The sequence below is a fragment of the Ursus maritimus genome, unplaced genomic scaffold (genome assembly GCF_017311325.1).
Source record: "Ursus maritimus isolate PB19 unplaced genomic scaffold, ASM1731132v1 scaffold_17, whole genome shotgun sequence".
Classification (NCBI taxonomy): domain Eukaryota; kingdom Metazoa; phylum Chordata; class Mammalia; order Carnivora; family Ursidae; genus Ursus; species Ursus maritimus.
In genome coordinates this window covers 58,850,365-58,863,852 of record NW_024424119.1, presented here as the reverse complement: position 1 = coordinate 58,863,852, position 13,488 = coordinate 58,850,365, and the positions used below count along the sequence as shown (strand labels likewise).

Sequence of the window (13,488 nt, the reverse complement as noted above, 5' to 3'; positions counted from 1 at the left end):
TTTTCTTTTCTTTTCTTTTCTTTTCTTTTCTTTTCTTTTCTTTTCTTCCCTCCTGTTTTGGGTGACTGTTCTGATGTGTGAGGCTCCCCTTGGGGGTCCATCTCCTGGAAGGGGCATAGGGCAGAGGGGCGAGTGCAGGGCCAGGCATCCGGCTGTTGGCCAGTCGAGGGGAGCCGCCTGCTCTGATCAGAGCCTGGGGCGGGGGCACGGCCGCACGTCGTCCTGAACTCCACCCTCAACACTGAGAAACCTGTTAGATGTGGTCCAGCAGCACACGCAGTGTAGACTCCAGTGTTGCCGGTGTAGACACCCCACGCCCACATCAGAGCAGGCGAGGCTTCAGAACCAGGGCCCGGCGAGCGCCCTGCGGGTCAGTTTCGCGGTCAGCCACAGGTCGCAGGGGGCGTGTCGTCTGAGTCCCCAGGTAGCCTCTCACGCTTCTCCGTCAGCGTTCTCTGCCTTCTGCAAAGAGCTGAGAATTATTTCCCGCTTTTTTAAAACTTTTTTAAATTTCTGTGTTTTCTGAGTGGTCCGAAGACTTGGTGTAACATAGGCTGTTTCCGAATTGCCTGCTGTGGGGCACGGGCGCGGCCCCTCCTCCCCGCGTCTGTTGGGAAGCCGTGCTTCCGTACACGCTGCGTCCCGTGTTCTGATTTATTGGGGTGAACTTATTGCTCACATCCCTTTCAGGTCCTCTGAACGTCTGTGGCCGGGGTGGCGCGTTGTGCCATGGGCAGATCCGTCCCCTCGCCCGTTCTCTGCGGCCCACGACGCCATTTATCTCTTTGAAGAAAGAAAAAGCAAAATAAAGAAAGATACGGACCCCACGTGGCGTGTGGCCCAAGCAGCCTCTATACGTTGAAACTCTGCCGACCCCTGTCCTGCGTGGTCCTGTGCCGTGTTCTGAACACTGTTAATTTGCGCCTTTTCTCCTTTCTTTCAAAGAACCAACTTCTGGATTTTTTCCCTCTCTTTTAGATCTTTATATATGTTTTCATTTCTGTTTACTTCAACTTTCTGAGTTTGCCTTGCTGCTGTTTTCCTAGTTTTTAAGGCAGATTTTAGACAATCGACTTCTCGGACTTTTCAGACGTGTGCGCGTAGGGCTGTGCGCTTCCTGGCCCGCGCTGCCGCCTCCCGCGCGGCGCACTTTCCCTGTCGCTGGCGAAGCGTGCGTTCTCCCGTGTTCCTGAGCTGACCGCGGGGTGGGTGGTGACGGTGCGTTAGTCCGCTTCCAAAACGCCCTGGGTTTTCTGGTCCTCTTTCTGTTAGGACTTTAGATTAAGTTCCCCCGGTCATAGGCCGGTCAGACTGCCTCGTTGCTCTGGAACCGTTGAGGATGACCTCACGCCCCAGCACCCGTCATACGCACTGAAGGACGTAACTGCATCGTTAGGCTTCAGACGCCGTACCAAGAATTCAGGGACCCGTGCACATTCCTCCAGATCCGCGTTCCTCTTCCTGTTGAGTCGGCCCTCTTACCGCTCCGACGTGTCCTCGCACAGCCCGCGGGGAGCGTCTGCGTGCTCTTTGGTCGGCGTGTCCCTTCGGTGTGGACGCCGTACGTCTGCGAGCTCTTTGGTCGGCGTGTCCCTTCGGTGTGGACGCCGTACGTCTGCGAGCGGCCTCCAGCCTTTCGTTGTCCTTTTGTTTCACGCGGTCTCTTGGGGCTTGGTGTGCTAGCCTGGCCTCACAGACGCTCAGTCTGTTCTAGCACAGTCCGGTTACGTTTCACGTAATTGCCGACAACTTTGGGTTTCCTCTCCTGTCTTACTGACGACTCCCTGCTAATCCACAGTTTCTCTGTTTTCCCTCTTTCTGGTGAATCAGCCATTTGATTCTGTTTATTTCCCCTTTTCCTCTTATTGTAAGTTTGTATGCTGCTCTCTCCAGGGTTGGGGATTCAGCGTCCGTCCTGACGGACCTTCTCCTTCAAGGACCCGCAAGGCCTCCCGTCCACACTCTTAGTTCTGGGGACGTTTTCGGGGCCTGCAGCCCTTCTTGGCCATGTCAGGAGTCGGGTTGAGACTTCCCCTCACAGTTTTCCAGTGCTCTTCCCCTCTCCCTCTTTGCTGGGACCTCGGCCACCATGGCTTCCTGTGCGCATGGCCGCACCTCCTGGGCTCCCGGGACACGGGGTCATGCCATCCCCACATTCTGTGTCACGTTTACTCTCTCGTGACTCTCCTACATCGTTCCCTTTCTCTGCTTCAATCCGAATTATCTTCCAGGTCAGGAATCTTGTCACCCGCTCTGTTCCATCTCCTCCGACACCCATCCCGTGTCCAGGGTCTGATTCTGGTTTTCTGGTGAAGTTCTCCATCATGTCCCTACATTTCCTTCACGTGTCGGGAGCAGTTCATTCAGTGGTGGTGGCCATTGTCCTGGATGGATCAGCTATGGGTCTGATCCCGTGTCTTTTTGTGAATTGGCTTTTTTTTTTAAAATATTTTATTTATTTATTTGACAGAGAGAGAGACAGCCAGCAAGAGAGGGAACACAAGCAGGGGGAGTGGGAGAGGAAGAAGCAGGCTCCCAGCGGAGGAGCCCGATGTGGGGCTCGATCCCAGGACTCTGAGATCATGACCTGAGCTGAAGGCAGACGCTTAACGACTGAGCCACCCAGGCGCCCCTGTGAATTGGCTTTTTATCACTCATTTCCCCGTGTTCCTGGTAATTTCTTAGTGAATGCTGGACAGTGTATGAAAACATCTGGGAGCTCCCACCAGCGCTGCTCTGAAGAGAGTCAGCTGTTGGAGGCCTCGGGCTGGAGCTGCCCGGGTGCTCAGCACTGGTCCCACGCCATTGCTGGTCCTGGGTCTTGGCTGAAGGCCTGGGTTCCCCAGAGCACTTCCTCCTGGCGGGCCCCAAAATCCGATATCTGTATCTCCTACATGGGCACCAAGTTCTTGACTTAACTTTTTTTTGGTGGTAGTTTTTCTGAAGCTAGTCCCGCACACACGCTGCTTAGCGGTGGAAGAAAGTCGAAGGAAAGCCGGGAGGTCCCCCGGGCCGTGGCCCCTCGAGTCTGCATGCCCCAGGCCCACTGCCCCTACTGCCTGGCCCCACGGCTGCCGTCCGCTCCGCTCGGGGGGCCTGGCCCTGAAAGTCAAGCAGCTTACCTTATGCAGCTCCCGGAGTTGGTCTTGGTGGGGGCACCCCTTCATTGTCAGAAGGCGTCTCGGGTACCTTACAAGTTGAGCACGTTCATGTCTGTATCGCTAGTGTACGTCCGTCACCGTGAGCAGTGTGAAAAGACCACACCGGGCACAGCCGTTCTCCCCGCCGGCCCTCCGGCTCCCACTGTCTCCCAGAGGCCGGCGCGCGGGGTCTCGTCTTCGTACAGAGCGCGCGCGTGCATTGTACCTGAACACATTCCCAGGCGCACGCAGCCCCACTGTGTGCCCGTGGTGACCAGTGTGGCCTGCTGTCAGGGGCCGTGGTTTGTCCAGTCATGCGTGGGGGACGGGGAGGCCGCCCGCATCTTGAGCCCAGCGCCGGGTCAGCCCCGGGAATGGATGGGGGAGGGAGGGCGGGAGGACTACGGTCCGGTTGGCGGTGACCACGGCCCCTGGGTTTGCTGGGACTCCACTTGGGGATTTCATGGGGTCTCCCAGGGCCAGACCCAGGTGCTGGACACAGAAACAGCAGAGCCCGTGGGGCCTGGGGCCCGGCAGCATCTGTGGCAGATAGATGGGGACAGGCCGAGTCGGACGGGGAGCTGCCCCGAGGAGGTTTCGGACATTCCGAGCCGAGACCAGAGGGTCAGGGCACGTGGCAGGGGCCGTGGCTCAGGGCTGCACTGGGTGCTACCCAGGGCTGAGCTGTCCCAGTGCTGCTTCCTCCCCTGCAGCTGTATCTGTGGCTTCCCGAGCACAGGGACCCAGAGACCCTCCGCGTCCCTTCTGTGTGGGCTCCCGGGGCCCCGGGCAGCGGTGTTTGCACACGTCCTCCCCACTCCCGGCCTCATGTCTGTTCCCACCTGTACTTACTTCCTCTGGGCTTTCCCTGCCGGACGCGTCCTTTTATGCCCAGCGTGTCGTATCTCACTGGTTCTGAGATGCGCCCTGTCCTTGCCCTTGAGCGTCCACGAGATGGGGTGCATCTTGCCGTGGGTGGGGGACATGGCTCCACTGGTGGCACTCGTGTCTCCACACAAAAGAACAGCCATCTGTGATGACAGCCAGCCCCCTGATGCCCTGCCCCCCATCCCGGGCCCGAGTGCGCCTTCAGAAACCACCACCTGCCCTGTTCCCGGGATGCGGACACAGTGGGGTTCAGAGGCACGGCCGCCCTTCACGGTGTGGCCCCTTCAGAGCTGCTGGCGCGGTTGGTGCTGACCCGGCAGATGCAGGGGCGGGGGAGACCGCCCGCCCGCCGCACCTCTGTGCTTGAGGGGTGGCCGCCTGGGGCTGAGCAGGAAGGGGCGGGGCAGGGCAGGGCAGTGCACACCCTGGGCACAGGGGTGGTGCGGCACGTGTTCACCCTACAGAACAGCTCCGTCAGCCCTCCCTGCTGCTCCCGACAGTCACCCACCCCCAGCCGTCCCCCAGCAACCGCTGATCTGTTCTGTCCCCAGCATTCTGTCTTTGGGACCCTGCCCTACGAAGGGGTCACCCCATGTATAACAGTGTGAGATTGGCCCCTTCCGTCCCGCGGGCGAGTCTGAGACTCACCTGCGCCGTTCAGCGATGTCCCCGGAGGACCATGCCGTGGTGACCCGCCATGCGACGGCCGGGTGTCCGCCCGCTGCTGCAGGGCGTTGGGCTGTCTCCAGGCTGGGGCATTTGTGGGCAGAGCCGGTATGAGCATCCTTGCTCAGGGCCTGTGCAGACCGTCTCCACGTCTCCTTCGTCCTGGCTGAGTACCTTGGATGGGATCGCTGGCTTCCGGGGGGGCTGCACAGCTGTGTTCCCGCGTGCATGCCCGCCGGCCAGGGCCCCGGCCCAGCTGCTCCACACCCTTGCGCTGCTCGGCGTGCCGGGCCCTGCGAGCTCAGCCGCTCCGTAGATGCGAAGTGGGGTCTCCGTGTTTTATGTGCTGGGTTCTAATGGCCGATGATGTTCGCATCTTTTCATGTGCTAATTCGCCATCTGCACACTCTCTGGCGAAGTGTCTGTTCAGATCTTTTGCCCATTTTAAAAACTGAGCTGTCCATTTTCTTGCTGTTGAGTTTTGAGAGCTGGCGCTAGGTTTTCAGGACAAGTCCTGGTTCAGATGTGGGGCCTGTGGACCGTTCCCTCCGGTCCAGGGCGGGCTTGTCTGTCCGTCGTTCACAGACGGGAGGTTTTCGTGTTGATGAAGTCAGTTAATCCATCGATTCTTACATGGGTGCTGCTTTTGGGGTCGTGTCTGAGCTTTTAGCTGAAGCCAAGATCAGAAAGATTTTCTTCCAAAAGTTTTACGCTTTTGTGACTTGCGTTAGGTCTGCGATCCCTGTTTACTCATTTTTGTGTGAGGCGAGAGGTTTAGATCGGGGGTGGCTTTGCTTTTGCGATTTGCCTGCACACGCCCTGTCCTGGGCGCTACGTGTTGGAGCAGCTGTCCCTTCCCCGGCCGCGGCGAGTGACCCCTTGTCACAAACCAGCTGAGTGTGTTTATGCGGGTCTGTGTCTGGGCTGTGGACGGGGTGTCCCTCCACTTGCCTGCACAAACCTCGTGGGCTCGCGGTCACTGTGCAGTAAGTCAGAAGTGGACGGTGTGATTTAGCGTTTTTCTTTCCATTTGGTTTCAAGTTGTTTTTTCCTATATAATCACGGTCAAGGGGTTCCCTTCTTTAGTCTGCCAGTTTAATAAATGGTGCACACTCTTGTAGGGTGGGAGTCCCCTTCCTCGTCCCCCCACCTCCCCGCCCAGCCTCAGTGGCGCTCTGTCACCTGCTGGCGGCCCCTAGCACTGGTGGCGGCTCCCTACCGAGGGCGGGGGCTGCCTGTGCCGTCTCTGAGGTGCATCTGGGGACAGGAACAGAGCCCACCCCTGGGGCCCCATGGCACGCCAGCATCCTGTGGGCTGGGGGCTCGGTATGTTTTACTTGGGGAGAGGGTCCAGCGCTTTTTCCAGATTCCCAGTCACTGGGCCACAGGAGGTTCAAAAAGTGCAGGAGTGGAGGCCGGTGACCGTGCGGGGCCCCTGCAGGCCTGCGTCGCCCGCTCTGCCCTCTGTTGGTCCTTCCCCCCAGTTGTGTTGAGATTGAGCTGACAGACGTCACCGCGTAGACCACGAGAAGAGGACCACGGAGCGCTGGGTAAGGGCCAGCGCCAGCTACAGATGGCGTTCCTCTCTTCCAAGAGAATCATTCCGTTGTGCCGGCGCGTACAGCCTAGGCTCTCCCGTCGTCTTTCTGGGTGCGCCGTCCGGGGTGTCAAGCACACTCGCGCTCTGTGCCGCCGTCCCCTCCGTCCGTCTCCTGGACCCTCCCTCTTCTGACCTGAACTCTGCCCCGTTACACACGGACCTCCCCTCCCGCTGTCCATCCCTATGGTCTGACTCCTCTTGGTCCCACATAGCAGCGGAATCCGAGGGCATCTGTCCTGTGTGCTGGGCTCGTCTCCCTCAGCGTGATGTCCTCACAGCCCCGTCCTTCCTCGGCTGGACTCCCGCAGCGTCTCCGAGTCAGGGAGCATTCGGGTCCCTTCTTGGTGCCCAGAGTTCCCCGCAGGGTCCATCCTCACGTCCGGTTGTAGCTCTTTGTCCAGGGATCTGAGGGACACTGTTTGCCTGTCCTCGGTCGCTGCCCCCCCTTTGGCCCAGGTCAGCTCCTCTTCCAGATCATTCTGTAGAGGCCTTTTCGACCGTGACTCACCTTTCCTGCATTGAGTGATTATTCACCTCTTGGTACAAATAGCTAACGGCTCTTTCACGTGCTTCTCTCCAAATTCCACGGTGCCCAAATATTTGGAGCCCACAGTCCTGGCAGCCGGTTAGAAATGGGGCCGTCAATGGGGAAGGGGGCAGGGGTGCCTCAGTGCGATCCGCGGGGCAGCCTACGGACTGCCGTGTCCCTGCCACAGCCCACCGAGGGGCCGCCCAGCGCGCCTGCAGTCAGGCACCCGAACGCCCGCCTGAGGGCCACGGGGATGCACGAAGGGTCCCGCCGCTGCGCCCCCGCTCCTCCCATGCCCCCCGCCCTCTGCTCCTCCCGTGCCCCCCCGCCCCCCACACGCTCTCCCAGGTCTCCAGAACCTGGTTGTAAGCTGCCCCCTCTACTCCCTGGAAGGAGGAGCCCTTGACGCTCAGCTTGGGCTGCAGCGGCCGGGAGATTTGGGGCCGGGCCGGGGAAGGGGCGGGAGGGAGTCGGAGCACCTTTCCAGATGAGGCACCACTCGGGTTTGGGTATTTTTAGCTGGCGCAGTATCCGGCACTCGGCAGAGCAGAAATAGAAGAGGCTCCAGGCTCTTTTGGATGCTCTGAATCTGCTGGTCTCTGGCTCTCGGGCGCCGGGCTGGGGGGCTGGGGGCTGGGGGGCAGGCGCGGGGCGCAAACAACTTGTGCTGTTTAGAGAACGCCAGGACACGTTGGGGATGGCGTTATTTCTGCTGGTGAGCACTCTTTATGTAAATGCCAGGGCGCCCGCGTTGGCGCTGCGTCTGCGTGTGTAATCACAGCAGGCCGTGGGGGGGCGGGGGCGGCTAATTATGTTTTAAAATATCATCCGGGTTGTTTTTCCTGTGCTCCCTGAGCCCCCGGGTACTCCAGGTTTGGAAGACTCTGTTGCTCTCTGCTGATCTGCGCCCGCCCGCGTTCCCCACACACACCTGGTGGGAGGCGCCATGCGACCCCCCAACGGCCGAACGCCCTCTGACGTGTGTCCTGGTCTGGGGCAGGGTGGCGGGAACTGCAGGCCCGCCTCAGCACTGAGCCCAGCCGCCTGTCTTCTCTGGAGAGGCCCCCCCCCATGGTGTCTAGGATGCTGGCCCCCCAGGGGCTGGGCGGCCCTCTCACTCCCCTCTGGGACCTTGAGGCTGCTCCAGGTTCCGTAAGCCTGGGGTGGGGAGGCTCTGCCCAGGACTCTTCCTTGCCACCCTCCCTCCCGAAGCCCTTTTGCAGCAGCCCCCATATGGCTTCCCTGGGTCCTTTGCCCAGCCCAGCCTGGCCCCTCCCACCCTCAGTGCCCACAGTGCCCTTGGGGGGATCACAGTGCAGAGGGGACAGGACCACTGGCCCAGCCTGAGTGTCCAGGTGCACCTGCCCTGAGCCTGATGGAGAACGGGTTCCCGTAGCCAGGCCAGGTCTGGAGGGGAGGTCGGAGGGTGGGGTCCTCAGGGCGGGGAGGGGAGAGGGGGCAGCGGCCACCTTCACAGCCTGCTGCTCTTATGCTCCCTTGTGCCTTAGGGACATCAGAGGGGCTCACCCCCCGCCCCATCGAAGCTGCAGGCTTGGCGTGCTCAGGGGTCCTTGACTGTCCGCGGGCGGTGGTTTGTCAGGAACATTCCCAGGCAGCCCGCAGGCCCGGGGACACGGCATGTGCCCTGTCAGCAGGTGTTCGTGCAGTGGTCTCTTGTCTGGGTGCCGTGGTGCGGCCTCTGGGGAAGGTCCCCTCCTGTGGAATGGGGCTGCCGTGAGCCATCAGGCCAGGGGCACACACAGGGCCCATTCCACTCCAAGCCTGCGCTCCATCTGGCAGAGGGGCCGTGCCACCTGTTCAGACCAGGGTCCAGCCCCCTTGCACAGGCCCCTTTCGTTCCTGCCTCGTCTGCAGGCCTCTGTCGGGCGCACACCTCCTCCCGGGAGCCTCCTGGGCCCTCTCAGCTAGTTTCCAGGTCTGGGTGGCATCCGTGCCCTGCCTCCTTCCGTTCGCCTACTCACTCTGGTCCTCCCTGCTGGGGTCAGGACCGGGTGGGCAGGGAAAGAGAACGGAGGGCGGGTACGCATGGAGGGTGGGCACAGAGCGGGTCTGACCTGGGCCTGGGTGGGCAGGAAGGGCGTTCTCGATCTCCCTCCCCGTCCTGGCCCGGCCGAGAATGGCCCTAACCAGGAGGTGTCTGTGTCCACAGTGCAGGAGAAGCCGGAGCCCGTGCCCCTGGAGAGCCGTTCCTGTGTCCTTATCCGCCGCGACCTCGTGGCTCTGCCCGCCAGCCTCATCAGCCAGATTGGGTACCGCTGCCACCCCAAGCTCTACTCAGAAGGGGACCCCGGAGAGAAGCTGGAGCTGGTGGCAGGTGAAGGGCCCCTCCCCACCCTGTCTGTTGTATGCAAATGCCCTCGTATTTTTTTTCTTCAGAGCTGTGAACAATGTACTCATCACCAATCAGTCAAAAAAAAGAAGATAGAACATCTTAAATTTCCTCTAATTTCCTTTTAGAAGAATGTGTCATTAAGAGGAGTTATTCAATTGAATTAATTTGGCATTTTAATCGAATCCCCTGGGCTGGCCGTGCATCTGATTGGCAGGGGCTGCAATCACGATTGTGTTTTAATTTAGGTGGCAGATAGAACCAAATCGAATCCAGCGTGCTAGTCCCCCTCCCCCAGCCCCCAGAGTGTCCCCACTGGAGTGTTGACGGGTAAAGACCTGAGGTTCCAGATGCAGCTCGGAGTCAGAAACGGAGTTCTGTTCAAAACAGACGGCACCCATTAGGGCCGGGTGCCTTTGTCGGAAGGACTCCTTCCCAGGGTGGGCCTCCGTTCGGCCTCACAGCTCCCGGCAGATCTTTAAGGCTGCTCACGGGGAAGATGCTGCCGTGACGCTTGCTGGGGAAGGTGAAGCCTCTAGTAGTGTCCTCCCGTGGTCACTGGGGGAGCCCCACACAGGCCGGCCAGGACCCACGGGCCCCTTCCTTCCCCCTCGGTGCTGGCACGGCCTCTGGCTCCCCCCGGTCCTGTTTGGTCCTCCTGACCACACCCGGGGCAGCACTGTGCGGCTGTGCCGACCGTCCCCTCTGCTGGGAGCCACGGCCCCAGAGGGCAGCCGCAGAGCAGGGCAGAGAGGGCTGGCTTGCCCTTCAGCTCACGGGAGAGCAGCTGGGCGGCGGCGCTGGGTCAGGCCAGGCCTGGGAGGGATGGGGCGCACCTGCCTGTCAGGGTTTGGGGTTGGCAGGGGCGAGGGCGGGCCGCCTTCCCTGGCCTGACCCGCAGCTGATCATCAAGGTGGGCAGGCCCCACGGTGTCCCAGTCCCCATGACAGATTCCCTCTAACAAGGGTGTATCCAGCCCGTGCGGCTCAGGGTGACCTGCTCTGCCATTACCTTGGAGCCTCTGCAGACGGGGGGCCCTCGGGGACAGTTGGCATGCCGTGGCCGGGCACGGTCAGACAGCACTAACCCGACGCCCCGCTGGTGGTCTGCATCCAGAGCCCCGAGGCCGCTGAGCCGGGGCCCCCACAGGCCAGAGCACCTCCGCGAACCTTCCTTCCACCCTGCTCTCTCCTTGTGATTTTCCCGAGATTCAGTGCGTGATCTGTGACACCGGGGTCCTAGGGGAAGGCCTGAAGGGGACGGTGGGAGTCCCAAGGCCCCGCGCGCGTCTCCTTGGTGTCCTCTCGTCCGGAGTCGGGGGCACTGTCCAATGCTTGCGTCTGCTCCTTTACCCGTGAGCAACGTCCGGTCCAACAGGCCACCCCACGCTCTCAGACGGGCTCCGGCCTTTGTGCTGCTGGGCCCTGCTGGGTGCCCGGGCCTTGCCAGGCTTCTTCGGGGTAAACAGCACTGTGTGGGCTCGCTGACCACACCCCTGCCCCGTGGCTGGCTGCGCCCTGCCCCCACACACGCTGGGCCGGGTGACCTGTCATCCCAGCTCCCTGACCCTGCCTGAGGTGCTCTGGTTCTGGGGAAGGGATGGAGAGACAAGGAGTGTTTCCCAAACCTGGGGCCAAGCAGGGGATTCCCTTGAGGCTGGAAGGGTGATCTGGGGACAGCACTCAGGCGTGTGACCAAGGCTGCCTCCTCCAGGTGACAGGGCCTCCGCACAGCCAGGAAAGCCTGGAGCGATGGTCCCCAGCCTGCGGGGTCCCAGGCCCGGTGGGGGGTGCTGCGCTCAGAAGTCAGGACGACCTTCCTCGGCTGCCCCCGCTTCCCAGCGCCTCCCCCCCAGGCGCGCCTGCTCCGGCCCCGGGGGCCCTGGGGAGGTCATGGCCCTGGGGTGTGGGTGGCAAGGCCTGGCCTCATGCTCCTGTCTGCGGTCACAGGCTCCGGGGTCTACATCACACGCGGCCAGCTGATGAACTGCCACCTCTGTGCGGGGGTGAAGCACAAGGTCCTGCTGCGGCGGCTCCTCGCCACCTTCTTTGACAGGTGGGTCCCTGGGCAAGTGCGGAAGCCTCGCGTCTCCTCTCTGGCAGTGTGCTCGCTGTGGCCTTGCATTTATGGCCCCCACAGTCCTGACGTCCCGTCAGGGGTGTCGGCCCGAGGGCACAGGCTGCGTGAGGGGGCGCGCCTGGACACCCCCCGCCCTGTAAAGAGAAGAGCCGCACGTACTTCACAAGTGGGTCAGAGGAGCCCCGTCCCCAAGGGGCCTTGCTTTCCTACCGTCTCTCGGAGGGTGGTGGGGCCCGCCCCCATCAGTGCACCCCGACCCCTGGGAATCAGTGGCAGTGCAAGGGGGAGGCGGGGGGGGGGCAGATCCCATCCCTGCGGCACCTCTGGCCAGCAGCTCATTCTCGGTCTCGTTAGGAACACTCTGGCCAACAGCTGTGGCACGGGCATCCGGTCCTCCACCAGCGACCCGAGCCGCAAGCCTTTGGACAGCCGGGTTCTGAACGCTGTGAAACGTGAGTGCACCGGGGTCCCCTGGGTGGGGTGGAGGAGCTGCCCGAGTCCCCCGGGGCTGGGGACCGCGGCCTCTCCCTGGCGCCACGCCGGCCCCGCAGGGCTTGGCGGGGGGAGAGAGAAAAGAGCAGCTCTCAGGAGCCAGGTCTCGAGGTGTTAACGTTCTTGGTAGGTTTCCAAGCATGATGGATTCAGCTGCGTGCGAAACTATTTTAATATGTGAAATAGATCTAATTTTCCTTTTTGAACAAAACCCCTTATTTACATTTCGAGGTTATTTTGAGCCTTTGCCATCTGCTCGCCGGCTTCTGCCTCCCGCTCCCGGGCGCGTGGGGGCGGAGCCCGGTCCATCTCCACAGCCGACTGCTGCCCCGGGCCCCAGCGCCCCCCCGCCACCGCCCCCGGCCCCAGGAGGAGCCCGCCACGCGGCTCGGGCCACACTGGCCACCAGCGGGCCCTCCCGCGGCGGTCGGCACGCGAAACGCAGTCTTACTTCCTTGCTTGGAAAACACGTCTTGTGAGACTAATTGTGTTTTAGAGCAAAGAGGGGCCTTTGTGATCGGTAATTACGGTCCCAAAGCTGGCGTGCTGGCCGGGCTCCGGGAAGAGGCGGGGCTGTGCGGCAACGCTGGTGTGAGGGGCTCGCCCCGGGGACCTGTGCCCGCCTCCCAGGCTGCGGCAGAGCGGGGTCCTGTGGCTCCCAGCGGAGGGGAAGGGGAGGCGCTGTTAGTAGTGTTGGGGCTGCCGCTTCTTCTGGCTGGGGCCTGGGCCCAGGACGGGCTCCCACCGTGCTCCTCGTCCAGCCTGTGAGGAAGGGCCTCTGATGAGGCCCCTGAGAGGCCCAAGCCTCAGAGTGGGCAGGTGCCCGGGGCCGCCTGACTTTGGGGCCTTGCCCCAACTGCCCTTCTGGCCGGAGCAGGGTCATCGATCAGGCTTGTCTTAGCAGGCCCTGGGACCCGAGGTGGGCGGGACAGAGCGGGAGAGTGAGGCCCAGAGATGCCAGGGGCCTGCCCAAGGCCACACGGCCAGCCAGTGCTCAGGGAGGGCCCATAGCCTTGTGCCCTGACGCTGAATGTCCCTCCTCCCCTGGACATCCCAGCCAGGGACTGTCCCAAGGGACTAGGGCAGGGCCTCCGGGACTGAGCCGTGAGAAGGGTGACCGCTGGCCTGCAGGCCGAGGCCAGGAAGGACCTGGGTGGCCACGTGGCTTCCGGTACCAGTGGGCAGCAGGGTGGAGGGCAGTCCGGAGGCCCCCAGCCCTGTCCCCGCTGGCCCAGGACCCCTGACCCCTCGGTCGCTGACGCCGCCTCCCCGCGCCCTGTGCTTGCAGTCTACTGTCAGAACTTCGCCCCCAGCTTCAAGGAGAGCGAGATGAACGTCATCGCAGCGGACATGTGCACCAACGCCCGCCGCGTCCGCAAGCGCTGGCTCCCGAAGATCAAGTCCATGCTGCCCGAGGGCGTGGAGATGTACCGCACGGTCATGGGCGCCTCGGCCGCCGGCGCGCCCCTCGACCCCGACTTCCCTCCCGCCGCGGCGCAGGTGTTCGAGCAGCGCATCTACGCCGAGCGGCGGGCCGACGCCGCCACCCTCGTGGCCCTGAGGACTGACGCCACGAACGTCGACCTGAGCGCCGCCGCCAACCCCCCCTTCGACACGGCCGAGGAGGCGGACGGGGCCGGCTCGGTCATCCAGGAGGTGGCCGCGCCCGAGCCACAGCCCGCCGCCGCCCCGAGCCCCCCGCCACCCTTCGAGCAGGGCAGCGCCAGCGCCAGCCGGCCGCAGA

At 62.5% G+C, this 13,488-nt stretch overlaps 1 protein-coding gene across 1 annotated transcript in view; it reads left to right on the top strand.

Annotated features, from left to right (window-relative positions):
• Positions 1-13,488, top strand: part of NACC2 (NACC family member 2) — a 67,670-nt gene that overhangs the window by 52,074 nt on the left and 2,108 nt on the right. The window contains exons 3-5 of the mRNA XM_040632182.1: positions 8,994-9,158; positions 11,123-11,228; positions 11,607-11,704. Coding sequence (XP_040488116.1) covers positions 8,994-9,158; positions 11,123-11,228; positions 11,607-11,704 — 369 coding nt within the window. The remainder of the gene's footprint in view (positions 1-8,993; positions 9,159-11,122; positions 11,229-11,606; positions 11,705-13,488) is intronic.